The sequence below is a fragment of the Osmia bicornis genome, chromosome 11 (assembly GCF_907164935.1).
Source record: "Osmia bicornis bicornis chromosome 11, iOsmBic2.1, whole genome shotgun sequence".
In the NCBI taxonomy this organism is placed as follows: domain Eukaryota; kingdom Metazoa; phylum Arthropoda; class Insecta; order Hymenoptera; family Megachilidae; genus Osmia; species Osmia bicornis.
In genome coordinates, this window is record NC_060226.1 from 10,042,028 (window position 1) to 10,059,198 (window position 17,171).

At 37.8% G+C, this 17,171-nt stretch overlaps 1 protein-coding gene and 1 long non-coding RNA gene across 6 annotated transcripts; both read left to right on the top strand.

The window, feature by feature from the left end:
- The first annotated feature begins 72 nt into the window (after positions 1-72).
- Positions 73-13,654, top strand: LOC114881462 (voltage-dependent calcium channel subunit alpha-2/delta-3). Of its 2 annotated transcripts, XM_046287864.1 has the most exons (24): positions 88-1,633; positions 2,362-2,534; positions 3,170-3,251; positions 3,336-3,446; positions 3,521-3,743; positions 3,863-3,994; positions 4,122-4,733; positions 4,820-4,956; positions 5,044-5,124; positions 5,213-5,293; positions 5,387-5,461; positions 5,563-5,577; positions 5,651-5,758; positions 5,857-5,928; positions 6,199-6,340; positions 6,583-6,804; positions 6,923-7,016; positions 9,231-9,335; positions 9,533-9,645; positions 9,783-9,919; positions 10,094-10,263; positions 10,358-10,575; positions 10,986-11,283; positions 11,349-13,654. In XM_046287864.1, exons 2-24 carry the CDS (start codon positions 2,437-2,439, stop codon positions 11,641-11,643), a joined length of 3,621 nt encoding a protein of 1,206 aa, XP_046143820.1. In that variant the 5' UTR covers positions 88-1,633; positions 2,362-2,436; the 3' UTR covers positions 11,644-13,654. The 2 variants fall into 2 exon arrangements, with proteins under 2 accessions (XP_029054101.1, XP_046143820.1); XM_029198268.2 differs by lacking the exons at positions 10,094-10,263; positions 10,986-11,283; positions 11,349-13,654 and adding an exon at positions 8,121-8,153 and having other exon boundaries at positions 73-1,633; positions 10,358-10,484.
- Positions 13,655-14,209: 555 nt separating this feature from the next.
- Positions 14,210-16,557, top strand: LOC123988290. Of its 4 annotated transcripts, XR_006829862.1 has the most exons (6): positions 14,210-14,484; positions 14,543-14,651; positions 15,281-15,379; positions 15,538-15,628; positions 16,116-16,201; positions 16,279-16,557. It is a non-coding gene; the product is annotated as an uncharacterized LOC123988290 (long non-coding RNA). The 4 variants fall into 4 exon arrangements; XR_006829863.1 differs by lacking the exon at positions 14,543-14,651 and having other exon boundaries at positions 14,266-14,484; XR_006829864.1 differs by lacking the exons at positions 14,210-14,484; positions 14,543-14,651 and adding an exon at positions 15,075-15,089.
- Positions 16,558-17,171: the final 614 nt, after the last annotated feature.

The window sequence follows — 17,171 nt, forward strand, 5'->3', positions numbered from 1 at the left end:
TCTATATAGATTTTTAAAAAAGTTAAGTAACTAAACGAATAAAGGAATAAACGAATATAAATGAAAATTAGTAAAGAATTAATAAAGAAAAATAAATGGTAATTATGAGCGTCGAAAAATGAAATTTTCGTCATTTAGTTATTTGACAAATGCTTTTTTACTGTATTTTATTGTTCGTACTTGCACATCGCGTACGTCCGATCACGTGCGATCGTCTAAGATCGGTGGGTTCGAGATGGGTCGTATCGAAAAAATTAAAAATTAAAAATTAATTGTTAAAGTTTGCGATAATAATTAAGTTAAGAAGAAGTAGCCTAGTAAATTTAGTTTGTAGGAAGATATCGATACATGTTAAATCAATGATGCTGAGCTTGCGCCCCGTTACAACCCTTCGTATACATGGTACATGTACTACACATATATATACATATATGTATGTATACACGATGGTGCGAGGTTCTGAGTATCTCGTTCTCGCCAAGTTTCAACTTGTTCGTTGATTGTGCGCTTTCATTCTCTCTTCGATGCCGGTACCTGTCTTTGTTTTTTGCTGCATCTTGCAATCTTGAATCTTCACTGGAAAGAATGATCGTGGAATGTACTGAATATCATCGGATCGTCGGCAACGTTGTCGATGCTTCGATCACTGGAAGCACCAGTAAGAATAATAAGAGCAAGAGCAGCCACCAGCAGCCAGTACTGTCATTGTAAGAGTTAGAGTCAGCGTCAGCGTCAGCTCCGTTACCAGTGTCGTCGTCCCTACCCCCCCCGATAGGCATCCCTTGTATTGCCGGCATCACAAACACCACTATAATACGTCTTACTATACACCGGTTACTACTACTTGGTGTTCGTCAACTGCCTACTTTTCCATTTCTCCGTCGGTTTAAAAGCGGGGTGGTAGCAGCGGGTGTACCCATGCTCACACCCTGTGGAATATCGTAACTCTTGAAACATCCGAGTCCAGCGTAGACGTAGTAAGAAGAGTAACGCGCGCGCGCCAACCAACCAGCCAGCCAGCCAGCCAGCCAGCCAGTCAACCAGCCAGCCAGCCAGCTACCTTCGTTTCGAGTATAAAGCGATTCGTACACCATCTTTGCTCGATTTTCATGAGAGAAAGTGTTATCAAAACGGACACGTGCATGTTCGTTTATTTACGAGGAGACGAAGAAAACGTAAAATTTTACTAGAAATTCATTATTTCGAATCGAATTTCATCGCATCTAAATTTCTGCCGCGTATAAATATCCGATTATTCTATTTTATCATTTTTTTCTCTTCCGTTTCCTCCGCGTTCACCCCATTGCTCTTCTTTCTCTCTTCATTTCTATCCCTGTCTTTCTGCTTCCATATTCCCCTTCTCTGTTACTCTGGTTGCCACCCCCTTCTCGCTACCAGTATTCCCTTATCCCACCCTCGTCCTTCATTCTTTTGGGTTCTGTGCGCGTTACGGTGTGAACATACTTGAGAGATCGCGCGACAAGGCGGTAATCGGTGGTGCAATCGTGAATCGTGGAGAAACGAATCGCATCGAAAGCGCATCGAACGATGTCTACTTTATTCGTAAATGAAAAAATACGTGCTCGCATCGAAAGAATAGGATAATAAAGAAGAACGTTGATTTATCCAGCGGGTAAAGTGACATAGGATCGTTTTTCTAGCTTTTTGCCTAGCCGTTCGGTCCTTGGAGCGATCGGTCGATCGGGGGGGTGTTTGCGTACGCAGCTACGTCGAAGATGTTCGTTTCCGAGATGATTCGATGGTTGGAGAAACTAGCGTATCATACTGAAAAATGTGTTTGGTGTTGTTGAGCTAAGTTTCATCAGGTATCGTTTTAATCATCTCTTTCTGCTCGTAGTCGTCCTAATCGTCGTCGGTACATACGTATTAGTGTTCGGTTTTCGCTTCGTACAGTTGTAAAAAGATAAAATTGACATCGGCAGACAGCAGACGTCTGCAAAGGATATATGTATACATATAGACGATATAGACTGTATATTATAGATTATAGAGTAACGAAACGAAACGAAACGAAAGACAGCTATTTAGCTCAGTAGCCATACGATTAGCGTCACTTGTTTGCCCCAAAGTGCATATTTAAAGAAGAAGACAAAGACGACGACGATGATGAAAGAAGGTGGAGAACGATAGTGGCATGTAGAAAATTCTTAGATGTACATATATACATATAGTAATGTATGTATATCTAAGGATAAACAAGATTTCATCGAAAGGGTAAATTCACGCACGTAACACTGATTCGCGTGCTCCGGGCGATCGATCGCTACTACGAGGGAGCGGTAAGACTAATTCTTTTCGAGAAGTAACGTCGAATTAACGTGTGCGTTTTTCTCTTAAAAGATTGCGATTGGTTGGTTCGTGTTTCATTTCGTCGTTTGCTCTCACATTCGACCGCTCATCGATACCGTCGAAACAATGTTTCTGTCCGTTGAGAAACTGGTCTACTACGGAGTGTTGTTACTTGTATGGATCCGGTCAAGTTATCAACAGGAAGAGGATATACCTCACAACGAGTAAGTGAAAACTCCGAAGCTACCTTTTTCTCACTCTCTTGCAGTTTACTAATCGGCGTGTAATAAATAATATGTGAGTACAAACGAATGGGAGGGGCAAAAGATGAACGAAATGTGTATCACGTATCTAAATATTCACATGTAAATATGTATGCATATGGTATATGGTTTAGGAAAAAGCGTAAGCGATTCGATACTGTAAAAGTCGCGGGGCGGTTTAACGCGCAGGTGTTTGTTATTGTAAACGTATGAAAGGTGGAACTAAAATTACGTGTGATTAGGAAAATTTCAAGCACATCTCCGTTAGCGAATTTTGAACGCAGGCGCAAAGCGAATTACGCATACACAGTCGATTAACGAGAATTACAATAGACAAGTGTGCTTGCGTGCGTGGGTGGATGGGAGGGTGGATGGGTGCGTACGTGCGTGCGTGAGAATGCATATGCACGCGAATCTATCAATGGTAACACGTTATGCAGCTTGTGATCGGAAGACACGGTTGATCAGAGTAGTGCTACGAAAATAATCAGTTTTTTCAATGGTTCCAAGTGTTTCGAACAACGTCGACGGAATTGAAAAGTAATCAAAGGATATTATTATATCGTATGTAACTATAGAAATGATTTATTTTGTAGGGTAAAAAACTGGGCGTTGAAGTTTGGCGTAGATCTATGGGAGTTTGGCAAACAAGTTACGAAAATGAACGAGATACAAAGGGTAAGAGGAAATAATAAATGTTAACAAAACCGAGAGTGAAGCAGAAAATATTAGATTGACGTTTGTTTGCGTTTCGGTTTACAGAAATATCACGACATGGGAGCTGAAGTTGTAAGAAAGGATGGTCTCGTCTTAGTCCGAGAAATGGCTGCAGAAGTGAAAAATATGTTGGATTTTAAAATGAACGCCGTCATGGTAAGATAATAAATGTTTACTTGTAAGTAAGTAAGTAAGTAAGTAAGCAAGCAAGCAAGAATTGGAAATTGCAGAGATTAGTGGAGAGCGCAGAACAAGCGGCCGTATCGGCACCTAGGGATGGAAACGTATCACCAAAGTATTACGCTTCTCAACGGTTCGACACCAGTTTTACCGGAGATGGGAAAACGTGGACCGGTCAAGAAACTTTTCTTTCTTCTAACCGTCATTTCGATCATTTGGCCGTGAATACCAGTCTATCAACGGTTTTATTACCTGCCGGCGTGAAAGATGTCGGTAAATAAATAAGATTACTTTAGCAAAGAAAATAAAGCCGAGTTTCGTTTAGTCGAGTTTGTCTGTCCACTATACTACAGATAGTAGTTTGTCATTCGCGAAACGGGTAAAATTTTCAGATCAGGAAGTAGCAGCGGCTATCCAATGGAGCGAATATCTGGATCTGTTGTTTGTTAATAATTACGAAAGCGATCCTTCGCTATCTTGGCAATACTATGGAGCAACATCGGGATTCTTACGACGTTTTCCTGGTAATTGAAACTAGCTTTGATTACATAAAGGATAATAATAAATAATAAATAATAAATAAATTGCAGTAAAGACGTTTTCCTTTCGTTCTTTTCATTTTCATTTTCATTTTCATTTTCATTTTCGCAGCTATATCTTGGCCACCGATCGAAGATGGTGGAACGAGCGCGACCAGTGGGAGGAAAAAGGCAAACAAACTTGTTCGAGACGTGTACGACTTTCGAATTTCCAATTGGTTCGTTGGAGCGGCGAACAGTCCTAAAGATTTGGCTATATTAATCGACACGGAGTGTTACGCATCTGAAAGAAACAAACGTCTGACCGTCAGTACCGCTAAAACTATACTCGATACTTTGGGTCCTGACGATTACGTGAACGTTTATCGTTACGGAGATACCGCGGAAGAGATCGTACAATGCTTTAAAGACAGTTTAGTTCAAGCATCGCCAGAAAATTTGCACGAGTTGAAAGTGGCGGCAAGTTCGATGAAATACGAAGAAATGCCGACAAACATATCGGCTGCGCTTGGGACTGCCTTTGAAATTCTTCACAGATACAACAGAACGGGTCAAGGAAGTCAGTGTAATCAAGCTATAATGTTGATTACAGTGGATAACGCTGGCCTACCTACGGATGTGATTAAGCGTTACAATTGGCCTCATATGCCTGTCCGTATTTTTACATATCTCATCGGTGGTGACAAGAGCCCGGAATTGCGAAACGCGGCATGTGCTAACAAAGGCATGTTTTCTGTTCCTTCTTCTTCTTCTTCTTCTTCTTTTACTTTCCACTCTCTTCTCTTTCTCATTCTGACTGACGTTTTCTAGGATTTTACGCGAGAGTTAGCGATTTCGAAGATATCAAGAGTAAGGTTTTCGAATACGTAAAAGTGCTTGCGCGGCCTATGGTACTGTATCAACACGATCATCCTATTCATTGGAGTCCGGTCTACGTTGGCGGAAAGGTACCTACATAGAGCAACGATAAGAATTTTCAAATTATTCCTACTCTATAATTCCTACTCTCCATTCTTCTCCATTATCGTTCTCAGAGTGGTAGATACGGTAAAGAAAGGTTTGGACAATTGATGACCTCGGTAACAGCACCCATTTTAGATCGTCGAAACCATACGGTAAGCTGCCAATTCGACATTTCGATAATTGGAAATCATTACGACGTATTAGGTATATTTCATTTAATTCCTTCGCGCTCGTTTATAGGTGAAAACGGCCAACTTGTTGGGTATCGTGGGTACCGATGTACCTACAGAAGAAATTCAAAAACTGGTCCCTCCTTATAAGGTATGCAACCGTAAAATTATTAAATTATTTAATTATTAAATCATTAAACTATGAATTTCCACACGTATATGATTCGATTCGATTGGTTCGTAGTTGGGTGTGAACGGATACTCGTTCGTCGTCGACAATAACGGTCGTGTCTTGTATCATCCGGATCTACGACCATTGGTGAGTAACAAAGATCGAGATGATTGCTCGCTTTCGGTAATTACTAACACCTTTCTTTTTGTTTTTTTCTTTTTTCATTTTCTCAATTTTTCTCGATCCAGCCAGGAAACGTGGACGTAAGTAAATCGCTTACTCGTCTAATAAATTGTTTTCGAAAACGCAAACACGAACTGGTCGATTTTGTTACAGTACGAGGAAACGTTAAAGCCTACGTACATTAGCGTGGATCTGTCGGAAGTCGAGCTGGCAGAATACGATGGACCGTTGCACCCGTTAAACAATTCTCTTCTTCTGGATGTAAGTGTTGGATTTTACTTTGATTGATTGCGATTCCGAACGCGGCAGCGCGGCGAGTCGACGACACGTTTCTTCTAGCGTTGCTGTTTCTTTTACAGCTGAGACACGATATGATCGATCAGAAAGAGGGAGAGACGGATTTTGCGATTAAAATTCATTACGATAACATGGTGAGTCGAATGAAGAAAATCGATAACACTCTTGTGTTCTTTTTCTTCCAATTCCACCTATCCAAAATTGGAAATTGGAAATTGGAAATTGGAAATTGGAAATTGAAGAAATATGATAGAAATTTTACCGATCATTAGATTTTTCAACTTTTAACGATTAAATAGTGCCTATTATACATATTTAACTGACATTGCGGTACATTATTCGCCATGTTATTTAACGTAGATGCTTTTATTTCTGTTGATGCGCATACACACACATACACACAGAGACGAGTTACCATTAGACGGCACAATTACTTTTATAAGCCGATAGAAGGAACACCGTTTTCATTGGGATTAGCATTGCCCGAGGGTTACGGCATGTTTGAACTGTTGGCCGAACAAGAAATCAAACATTCTATAGTACCTGGTAAGTTGTATTTAAAACAGTTTTTTACTACTAATACTTGTACTACTACCATTTGTGGACGATGACGACGATGACGACGATGACGACGATGACGACGATAAAGACGATAAAGACGATAAAGACGATAAAGACGATAAAGACGAGGGGACGATGAAGCGCGATTTGTCAGTTTTATTAGCAGGAGGGGGACATGGCGGCAAAAATAAACTAATAAATATTTCATCACATTTTTGCATTCGCAGTAACCAATTATTTTAAAGGAAGTAATTGGAAGGTGCATCCAGATTGGGTGTATTGCGAATATAGTTCGGCTTCCGAAAAATGGTTCTCTTCCCCCGAAGAACGCGTTCTCCATTTTTTGGCAAGAACCGGAAGACCGGGGTGGAAATGGATGTCCTTGAGACCAAGGAGTCCAAGCTCGCATCACAAACAAGCGAGCAAGCCAGACAAAGATGCTTATTACTGTAAGTGTATCGTATTATTATTACTATTATTATTATTAATAATGCGAGCGTAGAAAAGTATACTGGTAGATTGGTAGAAATTCGTATAATCGACGATGTATCGCGATTCATTTCACAGGCGACAAAAGGTTAGTGCAGTCCCTTGTGTTAGATGCCTTGGTCACCGATGGCTTCGATAAAAGAGGTGCAATGCATAAAGAGGATAATCAAAGGTAAGCAGCTCGTAAGTGGAATTCACGGATGCATGTCCTCCACACGCGGACACTTGTATACTATATGTACTATATTATACATATATATATGCATTTTATAAATATGTGTATATATATGTATATATTGTGTACAGAGTGTGGAAATATCGACAATGCACTGCAATGCACTGCAATGCACAAAAGAGCACGCGGTATTATTACGCACCTATGTAATCTTAACGGATACAGTAATACGTACCGTTGCCTCTATTTTTTCTTTTCCCGTTGTCTCGCATAGCCGTGTCGCCAATGAAATCGCGAAAGCAAACAAAATTGTTAACGAAAACGTGAAAGAACGCGGAGCGACGAAGGTGATATCGACGACTTAAGCAAAACGGAAGAAGACGCGAACAGAGGAAAAAGCATAAAAGAAAAAGAAAAAGAAAAAGAATAAGAAGAAGAAGAAGAAGAAGCAGTAGCAGAAGCAGAAGAAGACGACGACGAAGAAGAAGAAGAAGAAGAAGAAGAAGAAACGAGACAAAGCACCGATTTGATAAATCGTTTGCACCTTTAACGGGAATCTCGATTTTCGTTGCTCGCGTAAAACGTATCTCATTATTTAACATCGTTGGACATCGAGAAAAGAAAGAACAGTTTATTTGTGTTCGCCTATGCGAGTGATAAAAATAGGGGATGCTGTTGATCAAGGTGTAACATGTACGAATCGTTTGACTCTAGAGAAATGAAAAAGAAGAAGAAAACATTTCCTTTCAATTTGGTGCTTCGAATGACAGTTAAGAAGCATCAACCGTCAGGAAAATTATTGAAAAGAAAAAGAAAGAAAATCGGAAAGTATTTCGCGATACAGATACAGATACAGATACAGATAAAACGTAGCTTTTTTTGCAGTGCGTATGTGAATTGAATATTGAATAGATTGGATATTCAAGGAAATTATCATAGGTACCTACTTATGATAAATACGTATATTTATCCTCGATTGTGTTTAAATGGTTCTCTAAAATGTGACACGTACTATGCGCAACGGTTAATCTCTTTCATTTACAATGCTACCTTTTATCGCATATTTTCATTACATTTTATATTGTGTGTCTCCACCGCTAGCCCTATTGCCATACTGATGGCTCTACTGCACAGGTAATCCATTATGCACAATTATTTGTATAACCGCACTCGTCGATATTGCACGGTGACATATGTATATTGTATATCATTCTTCTAAAGGTCGTTATTACCGTCCGTTTGCCGACCCAATCCGATCAACCTCCCGATCGTCCGACATTCCTTTCTTCGTTGCTTCCGCGCGCAATTTTATTATTCACTAGATCTTAGATTCTAGATCGTAGATCGATAACATACGATCGACCAACTACAACGAAATACTTTTTTAACATTTATCCGGAAAAATTTATTCGTGCAAAGTTGAACAGTTTGTCGAATCGCGAAATAATCAACGTTAAATGCCAATACGTTACGCGGTTAATCTATCGATGTTTAACGAGTTAATAAAATATTATCGTATACGGAAAATATACTTACATGTACTTGACTGCAACGTACCATACGCACATATACAGGGTGTTTGACAACAGGTGGGCAATATTTTAAGGGGTGATTCTAGGGATCAAAATAATAAGACGACATTGAAGAATAACGAAATAGCGTTTACGGCTTTGTTTTCCAGTTATTAACGTTTAAAAATTCGAGTAAAAACCGCCAGAAAGCTGCAATCCGCTCAGCATCGACGACCGAACGTCAGGTCAGCAGGGGTCGGTACAGTCGTAACCAAGAATCGTTGAATAGTAGAAAGTTACATTATGTATTTATGTACCTCGAGCTATTCTGTTTCTCTTCTTGGTTATGACTGTACCGACCCCTGCTGACCTGACGTTCGGTCATCGGTGCTGGGCGGATTGCAGGTTTCAGGCGCTTTTTACTCGAATTTTTAAATGTTGATTACTGGAAAACAAAGCCGTAAACGCTATTTCGTTATTCTTCATTTTCGTCTTATTCTGATACCTAGAATCACCTCTTAAAATATTGCCCACCTGTTGTCGAACACCCTGTATATGTATATACTCGTTGAAGATGAAAAGAAAAGAAAAGAAAAGAAAAGAAAAAAAAAGCATCTAGGATTCATTTATACGTTATCATCTCGTTTCTGATCTCATCGATGTTCTTTCTGCTTTCGTCTAATTGATTTTCTACTTACAGTCAAGGGAAGGGCAGATTTGGTGTAACACGGAGTTTTATCGCAACTAGAAGCGGTCTTTTTCGTTGGCACGAGCACCAGCAAAACGAAGAAACCATCGAAGAACCGTAAATGTCAAATATTTGCAATCATTAAATTTTTTTTAACCGTAAGAAGAGAAAAGAAAATAGTCGGTAATAATTGGTTGAGACTCGTTCGTGTGCCGTTCATCTCTTCTCCCTTCATCGATAGAAGAATCTCGTAAGAGAAATTCTATCCTTCATTTTTCTTTCTTTCTTCTTCTTCTTCTTCTTCTTTTCTACAGATCTTTTGCCGAGAAATACGCAAGAGCAATGGACTCATCGTGGTACAAACGCGCCGTGGATCAACATTCGATCGAACCGGAGAGCTTCGTTTTTAGCGTTCCGTTCGACGCCGGTAAGTATCTACATACATATGTGTATATCTATACGCGCATACAGATCGAAAAACTGCAACAACCAGTATGAAACACTATTATCATCAGACAATTATTATCACCTTTTCACCGGTAATTATTTTTTCATCACCACCAGCCGATACCGTTAATCCTTTGGTCACCGCTACTCACGCGGTCTTCATCGGGAAAGGACACAAGGCACCAGCAGCGGTCGTAGGTCTGCAGTTTCAACATTCCTCTCTGGCTTCACACTTTGTCAATATCACTTCAACGGTAACGTAGTCCTACATACATATATGTATATCGTCTTATCTTCTTTTCTTTCTTTTTTTTTCTTTTATTTTTGTTTTTTTTTTTTTTTTTTTTTAATTTTTCTTTTCATATCAGAGCATAAAATTAGAATAGAGTGTCCATCGATCGGGACGAGATTGAAATTGGTGTTTACAGTGCAGTGGCACGAATTGCAAGAAAAACTGTGCTTCCGAAGAATTGGACTGTTATATCTTAGACAATAACGGATTCATTATAATCAGTGAACGTCACGAGCATACCGGAAAGTTTTTTGGCGAAATAGACGGTACTATTATGGATTCTCTGGTTCAAGATAGAATATACAGGTACAAATTTGTGAACGTAACGAAGCGAATAATCGCGTTGCGCGGCGAAATGAAAGCCGAAACGTGTATGTTGAGTAAACCGTGTATGTTTCAGAAAAGTAACCGTGACCGACTACCAAGGCAGATGTAGTCCGCAAGAGTCTCATCAATCTGCCGCTTCAAGAACGTTATCGGACTCTATCGTGACGACGATCGCGATATTTGGAAATTTCCTGTGGAACGTGGCTTTCGCTTTTAATTTCCAACATTTCTGGCAAGATGCGTTCGCGTTCGCGTTCGCGTTCGCCGACGAATCTGCTCTGCCATTAGATGGTAATAAATTTCACGGGGACAGAGGAGGTATAGAATAGACGTAGAATATGCCATGCATTTTTTTTTTCGCTTCATCGAACCGAAGCAAAAGTATGATTTTTTCAAATACAAATCGTTAAAACGATTTATTACGCACACCTTGACATCGCGTATCTACATATGTTATACTATATCTCGTCTATACGATCTTCTCTCAATTGTATCCTTTCCTTCGATTGAACAAAGTTGAACGTTAAAATAACGGCCAACGGATATACCGCGTCGGTAGTAAGTATAGATTGTAATATATGTAATAATTTCAGACGATTCAATTTTCACCGACACCGTAGTCGGGGAAGGAGGAGGAGGAGGAGGTGGTGGTGGAGGTGGAGGTGGGGGTGGAGGAGGAGGTGGTGGTGGAGAAGGCGGAGGAGGAAGAGAAGAGGCGCAGGAATTGGAACCGTTTGCAGCCGGGGGAGGAGATTCGACCGACGATCCAACGTTCGGGGAGAACGAACAGTTTCCCAAAGTTCCTGCGATCGCTACTGTGACTCCTGTATCTCCTGGCACAACCAGAGCTACTTCTACCTATTATCCGCAAAAAAAGTTACGCTCGTGCGAAAAGAAAACGGACCTTTATATCTTACAGCCTGAAAGATTGAATACCAGTGGGCAGAGCAATCCTTTGAAGGGCAAGTTAACCAATTGTCACGTGACCGGTTGCGAGAGGTAGGTAATAGTGTAAAATAATCGTATCGTACTTTAGATAGACTTTCTAAACGTTATATTTACAGACCGTTCAGCGTACAAAAGATTCGCCATACGAATTTAATTCTACTGGTGGTAGATACCTTGTGTCCATGCGGAAGTAAACAATTGAGCATCGAACCTATAGAAGCTCTGACAGAGCCTGGAGCTTGCATCGCGAGAAGAGAACGGCTGTATCGTCGGAGACCTCCGAAATGTATCAACTACCATCCAGAAGAAATGGAGATCAAGTTTTGCGGAGATGCGAGTCGACCTTCGCGCCTATATTTCACGTTGTTTATTACCATTTTTATCAGCATTTTCGCAAAACCGCTCGCGTGACTTTGTTTGAATTAATTACACGCACGCATACCCGTACAGACGTACAGTTACTCGGAAGAGAATGCAACACGACGCAACACGACGGAACACAATACACAACAGAGGAGGCAAGCAAGCGCGCAGACACCCATTAACTTTTTGAAATGAATTTAGCGTTGTCGTTTCTATGAAACAGTTATATATATATACCTATATAAAAGAAAAAAGAAAAAAAAATGGTATACTAGTTGATCGGTTTAATACTTGTATTTGACGAATACGTGCATACGAATGAGCAAACGAGCGCATGCGAGCGTGCGTGCGTGTGCATCCGTGCGCGCGCGATGCATATACATATGTATCTATCTACATATATGTATATCGTATGTACTTACGTATCGGTGCATAAGCGCACAGTCATGCAGATGCACGCGTCTTCTTTTTCGGGCATTGGGCACGCGTGCGCATGCATGCGGAATGTACATATACAAATACACGATATTAATGTTGATCGAGGGAGGTGTACGATTCCATATGTATATGGATCATACATGCATACATATATTATTGTAAATTTCTGTTGTGGGAAACTTGTGAATATTTCCTAATCGTACTACATACATATGTCGAATCTAATTCTCCCAACGCCTAACACGAATCGATGAAATCGTTCGTAATTCGCGATACGCTTAAACAGACTAACGATAAGAACGACGATAACACAAGCGAACGTATGTAGAGTATATTAGTATATTGTACTTAAAAGTCTAATTTACCGTGAAGCAAGAAAACAGTTGAACGTTTCGTTAGTCGTCGCCATCGTCGCCGTCGTTGTTGTTTCGAGAGAGCATCAAATTGGAAAAGATAGCACATTTCCATTTGAATATCGGTATTTCTCCGTTTCTCAGAGTCACCATTTAATTTTAATCACACACTGCTGATTACTAGCTAAATACACATATATTTAACGTAAGTAAAGTAAGAATAAAGTTCGATTAGGTAGGCAGAATTGTGAGTTCGGTAAGAGACGATCGCTATCATGCACAGCAGTTGTTCGAATCGGCTTCGATCAGTGCGCTGAGAATACAGGTGTCGTTAATCGGTATCCGTGTACATAATCTCGCGTTATCGAGCATAGTTTCTCACATACATAGTATGTAAATACATAAAAGCAACTGCGACAACTAGACTAGGTACCAATCCCTAGCCCTGGTTCTTTTAGCGAGACTTTGCTGTACCTATCAACTGGAAAGAAGGGATAAAAAAATATTGAACGAAAAGGGTTGTTCGTTCGCAAGGTAGAAAAAATGTAGCTAAAAATTTGAGCTAAATTTATTGTCACTTTCATAAAACACCCGCAATTGAACCGTGTATCGTTCCTTTTAAAAACTTTTTTATTACCGAAATGTGTAAGAATGAAAAAGCAAAGAACAATGAATCCAATATCGCGTAAAAGTTGAGAAACAACGAAACACCTTTGGTGGAATGGAATCTTTAGACAATGATCGTGATGTAGCAGCATCGATGAAAATACTACGTGTGCGGTAGATATTGTACGTATCTAAGTAGTTGCATGATACATACGGAGGAATTCGGTACAGTTGTTTGCTGGTGAAAAAGTCGAAAATTAAACGAATGGAAAAAGCGAAATCGTTAAACATATATATGTACATACACAAGTAGTTACTAATATATGCGTACGCGTGTGTTTCGTCGTCTCTTACGTTGTCTACGTATGCGTAGGTATTATAAAATGTTACAGAATGTCGTCGTAACGTTACAAACGGATGGCCACGTTAAAAAGGCAATACCGAACATAAAGGACGACGAATGAAAAAACTGAAATGAAACTTTTAATATTCCATTACTATGAATTTCCAAGTTTCTTTATCAAGAATAACTCTAATACACATCGTTCACATATCTGCGACTGTAAAGATGTATCGCTTTAAACGTCGCGACAAAAGCGTGGATTACACTACGAAACTGCTATATCGGAATAATAAAATTCAACTTTACAAGAAAAAGAAAATGAACGTGTTGTAGGTAAGAAATCGTTTTTCGAACGGCACTTCTAGGTGCTACCATGTCTTCCATTATTTGTATATTGATAATACAGTCGACTATAAATATAAATATGAATATGAATATGGATATGGATATGAATATGAATATGAATATGAATATAAACATGAACATGAACATGAACATGAACATGAATATAAATATAAATATGAATATAAATATAAATATAAATATAAATATAAATTATAATTATAAATATAAAGAAATAAATTTAAAAGACATACGTGCTAAACATGCTGTAAAGTACGTATCTGTCTGTACGACGAATAAAATATTAAACACGTAAAATTATGATGTAACTGAAATACGGCATAATAATATTATATAATAAAAGTTGACTGCAAGAATGATTATTTCGTTTTCTTTTTTTTTTTCGTGCACGTATGTATACCGCAGTTCACTAGAGTCTATAACTGCGACGCGCAGGTTGGAAGATGGTAGGGGAACGCAGCGAGGTCTCTGCTAATCGCTTTCCACTTCGTTTGGGAGTATCGCCAATCAGGGCAAAGATGCGTACTGAAGATGCCCGAAGAACGAAAATTGGTCTTTTCACAGTTATGGACTCTGGTGAACTGCGGTACACATACACCCGTGAATATTGTGTAGCAGCTATCTCACGATAAATCGATTTCTATGATAGTTGGCGCGTTCACCGATGCTAACTCCGAGTACTCAATTTATTTCAAACTTGGCGCAGTAGTTTGTAGTTCAGAGAGTAAAGTTCGGTGGAACGTAGCATAGTTTGAAGCAACTTCACCTAAAGACGTTATCGAACGAGTAAGCACATATTTTCCCATCTCAGATGAAAGAAACGTTCTTTGTATCTTCTTTACAGAATAAACTTTACCCCATAAGATGTGTAGTATGAATAATAAAGAGAGAAGTTAACGACGAAAGAAGAGGTGTTGCGGTTTTTGTTACTGAACATCAGTTGTAATTAAATTGTACGTATTGATATAAATAATATCGAAACTTGATTCGTATCGATACCAAATATCGATAGAATGGAGAAACATGCTCATCAGTAATCGATACTGTATATCATATATCATGGAATATGTAATAAATCAGAGAGCAGTAGCAGCAGGTAAATTACGTACATACAGAAGCGGGTACATGTTATAAAAAACGAATTATCTATGAAAACCATAATGCTAGTGCTCGGACACATTCTGATTTTGAAAACTTCCGCGACATGAACCAGCATCAAAACGCTAAAAGGATCGCTTAATTAAATCTATTTTCGCCCTTAGTAATCAGTGATGTACATGTTACATTAATTAGTATATTTGACCATCTCGTATCTTTTCACCTATGGCTTCTTCGTTGTAGCCATTCGTTACTTGCGTGTGCCCCTCTATACACCGTGCAGTCTATGTTCAGTTAGGTGTCATGGCGTCTTCCCATGTTGTAGTTGACCTGTCGTTTACTTAATTCTATTTGTGCTTCGATATTTAAGTTGTCTATTCTTGTTGTTTACATTATAGAATTTTAATATTAGTGATTGCATTGTTTAACATTTATTGAACGGTCCGTCACCTTGTACTATGTCCTAATTTTGTATTCATTTCAGGTAAACTATATTTGGATTTTATTTGGTTGAATGATCACACTCCCGATGAGAGAAGAAATGTATCTCGTCCGTTACATTATAAATAGCTATTTTCCTAAGGTAAGGTAATTAGTTTGTATACATGATTTTTTCCCTTTGCATGCTGTAGACTTATTAAGCGCTCCTCCAGAAATGAGGCAGACTTCCTTGTACGTAACAGGTATGTGTTGTATTTTTGAATGGCTTTCATTTATTAATTTATTGTGTTTCGTTTGTAGCATGCTATCATCTAATATGGAGGACGGTATTCTATTTACTGTAAATTTGCACCGGACCATGGGATAAATCATCTAGTTACGCTCCCCAAGGGTAAGCAGGTTTACATTATTTTGTTTATTTGTATCATTTACTTGTACGCTTGTAAGTACCATCAGGTTTCAAGCACCGTTTGTTGTTGCACAATTTGTTATTTGGTTCCTTTATCGGTTGTGGGTGGTGTTATTCATTGTTAAATTGTAATTATTTATAAATGTACATACAAGGATTGAGTAATATATAAAATGATACAAATAAATAATAATTGATATATTTATTATAAATGTATATACATATATATATATATTAATAAATAAGTTGTAGAAAGCATATATAGTGAAATATCATTCGTAATTTGTAGCATATGAATTGCTCCATTTATGTAAGTAATTAGTTAGTATTTTATTATTATTCATTTATTTATCAGTGATTATTATTGATTACTTTTTATTGTTGAACGTTAAGTACACATACACATATATACACCTGTTCTGTTCCAAAAGACTGTTATTGGTATAAGATTAATCCTTAAATTTTTTAGATGTCTTTGAAAAGAGCATATCGCATTATACAAGAGCGACGTGCAATTTTGTCTGATTCCGATTCTGCGAGTGAAAGGCGTAAGTGGTAAGTACTGATGATTATTACGTTTGGTTATAATATATATATATAATATATAAGTGATTTAATTTGTTATTTTGTAGTGACAAGAAGAAGAAGGCAAGCTTAAGATAAAAATAATGTATATAAAAAATGTTTCCAATGTATACAATAAAATGTAATGTGCTTTTCTATGCTTGATTAGAAAAAAGGATTTTCATTAACAGTTAAAATATAATGTTTGTAATAAAATTGTATCTGTTGAAAGGAATGATATCATGTTTGATACGATTTGAATACTTTACAAGCTTAGAAAGTAATTTTCAGAACAACTAATGTATATGAATTGTATATAAGTGTGAGGTCCAAATACGTGAGAGTTATGTTAACTGTTGGTTTATTTATAGTCCGGTGAATATTAATAAAAATGTGTGAGGTAGAATAATTGTTTGAGATAGATTAGTAATGTAAAATAAATGTTTCTAAAATATAAAGCAAATATCGCTAGGATATAAAATAGATATTTGAAAAATGTAAATTCAATATTGAAATAATATGAAATAGATATCTTGAATGTAAAGAAAGAAGAAATTGAAAATAAAATTGAAACGTTTGAAATTGCACACGCGTTGGTGTGCAATTTCAAACGTTTTAATTTTATTTGAACATCTGTTTATTTGCATTTGAAATATGTATTTAATATTATTGAAATGTTGAATTGATATTGTTGAAGTATCCGTGTAATATTTTAGAAATATGTATTTAATATTATTAAAATGTTGAATTTATATTGTCGAAGTATTCGTGTAATATTTTATAAATATGTATTTAATATTATTAAAATGTTGAATTTATATTGTTGAAGTATTCGTGTAATATTTTATAAATATGTATTTAATATTATTAAAATGTTGAAGTATTCGTGTAATATTTTAGAAATATGTATTTAATATTATTAAAAGGTTGAATTTATATTGTTGAAGTATCCGTGTAATAT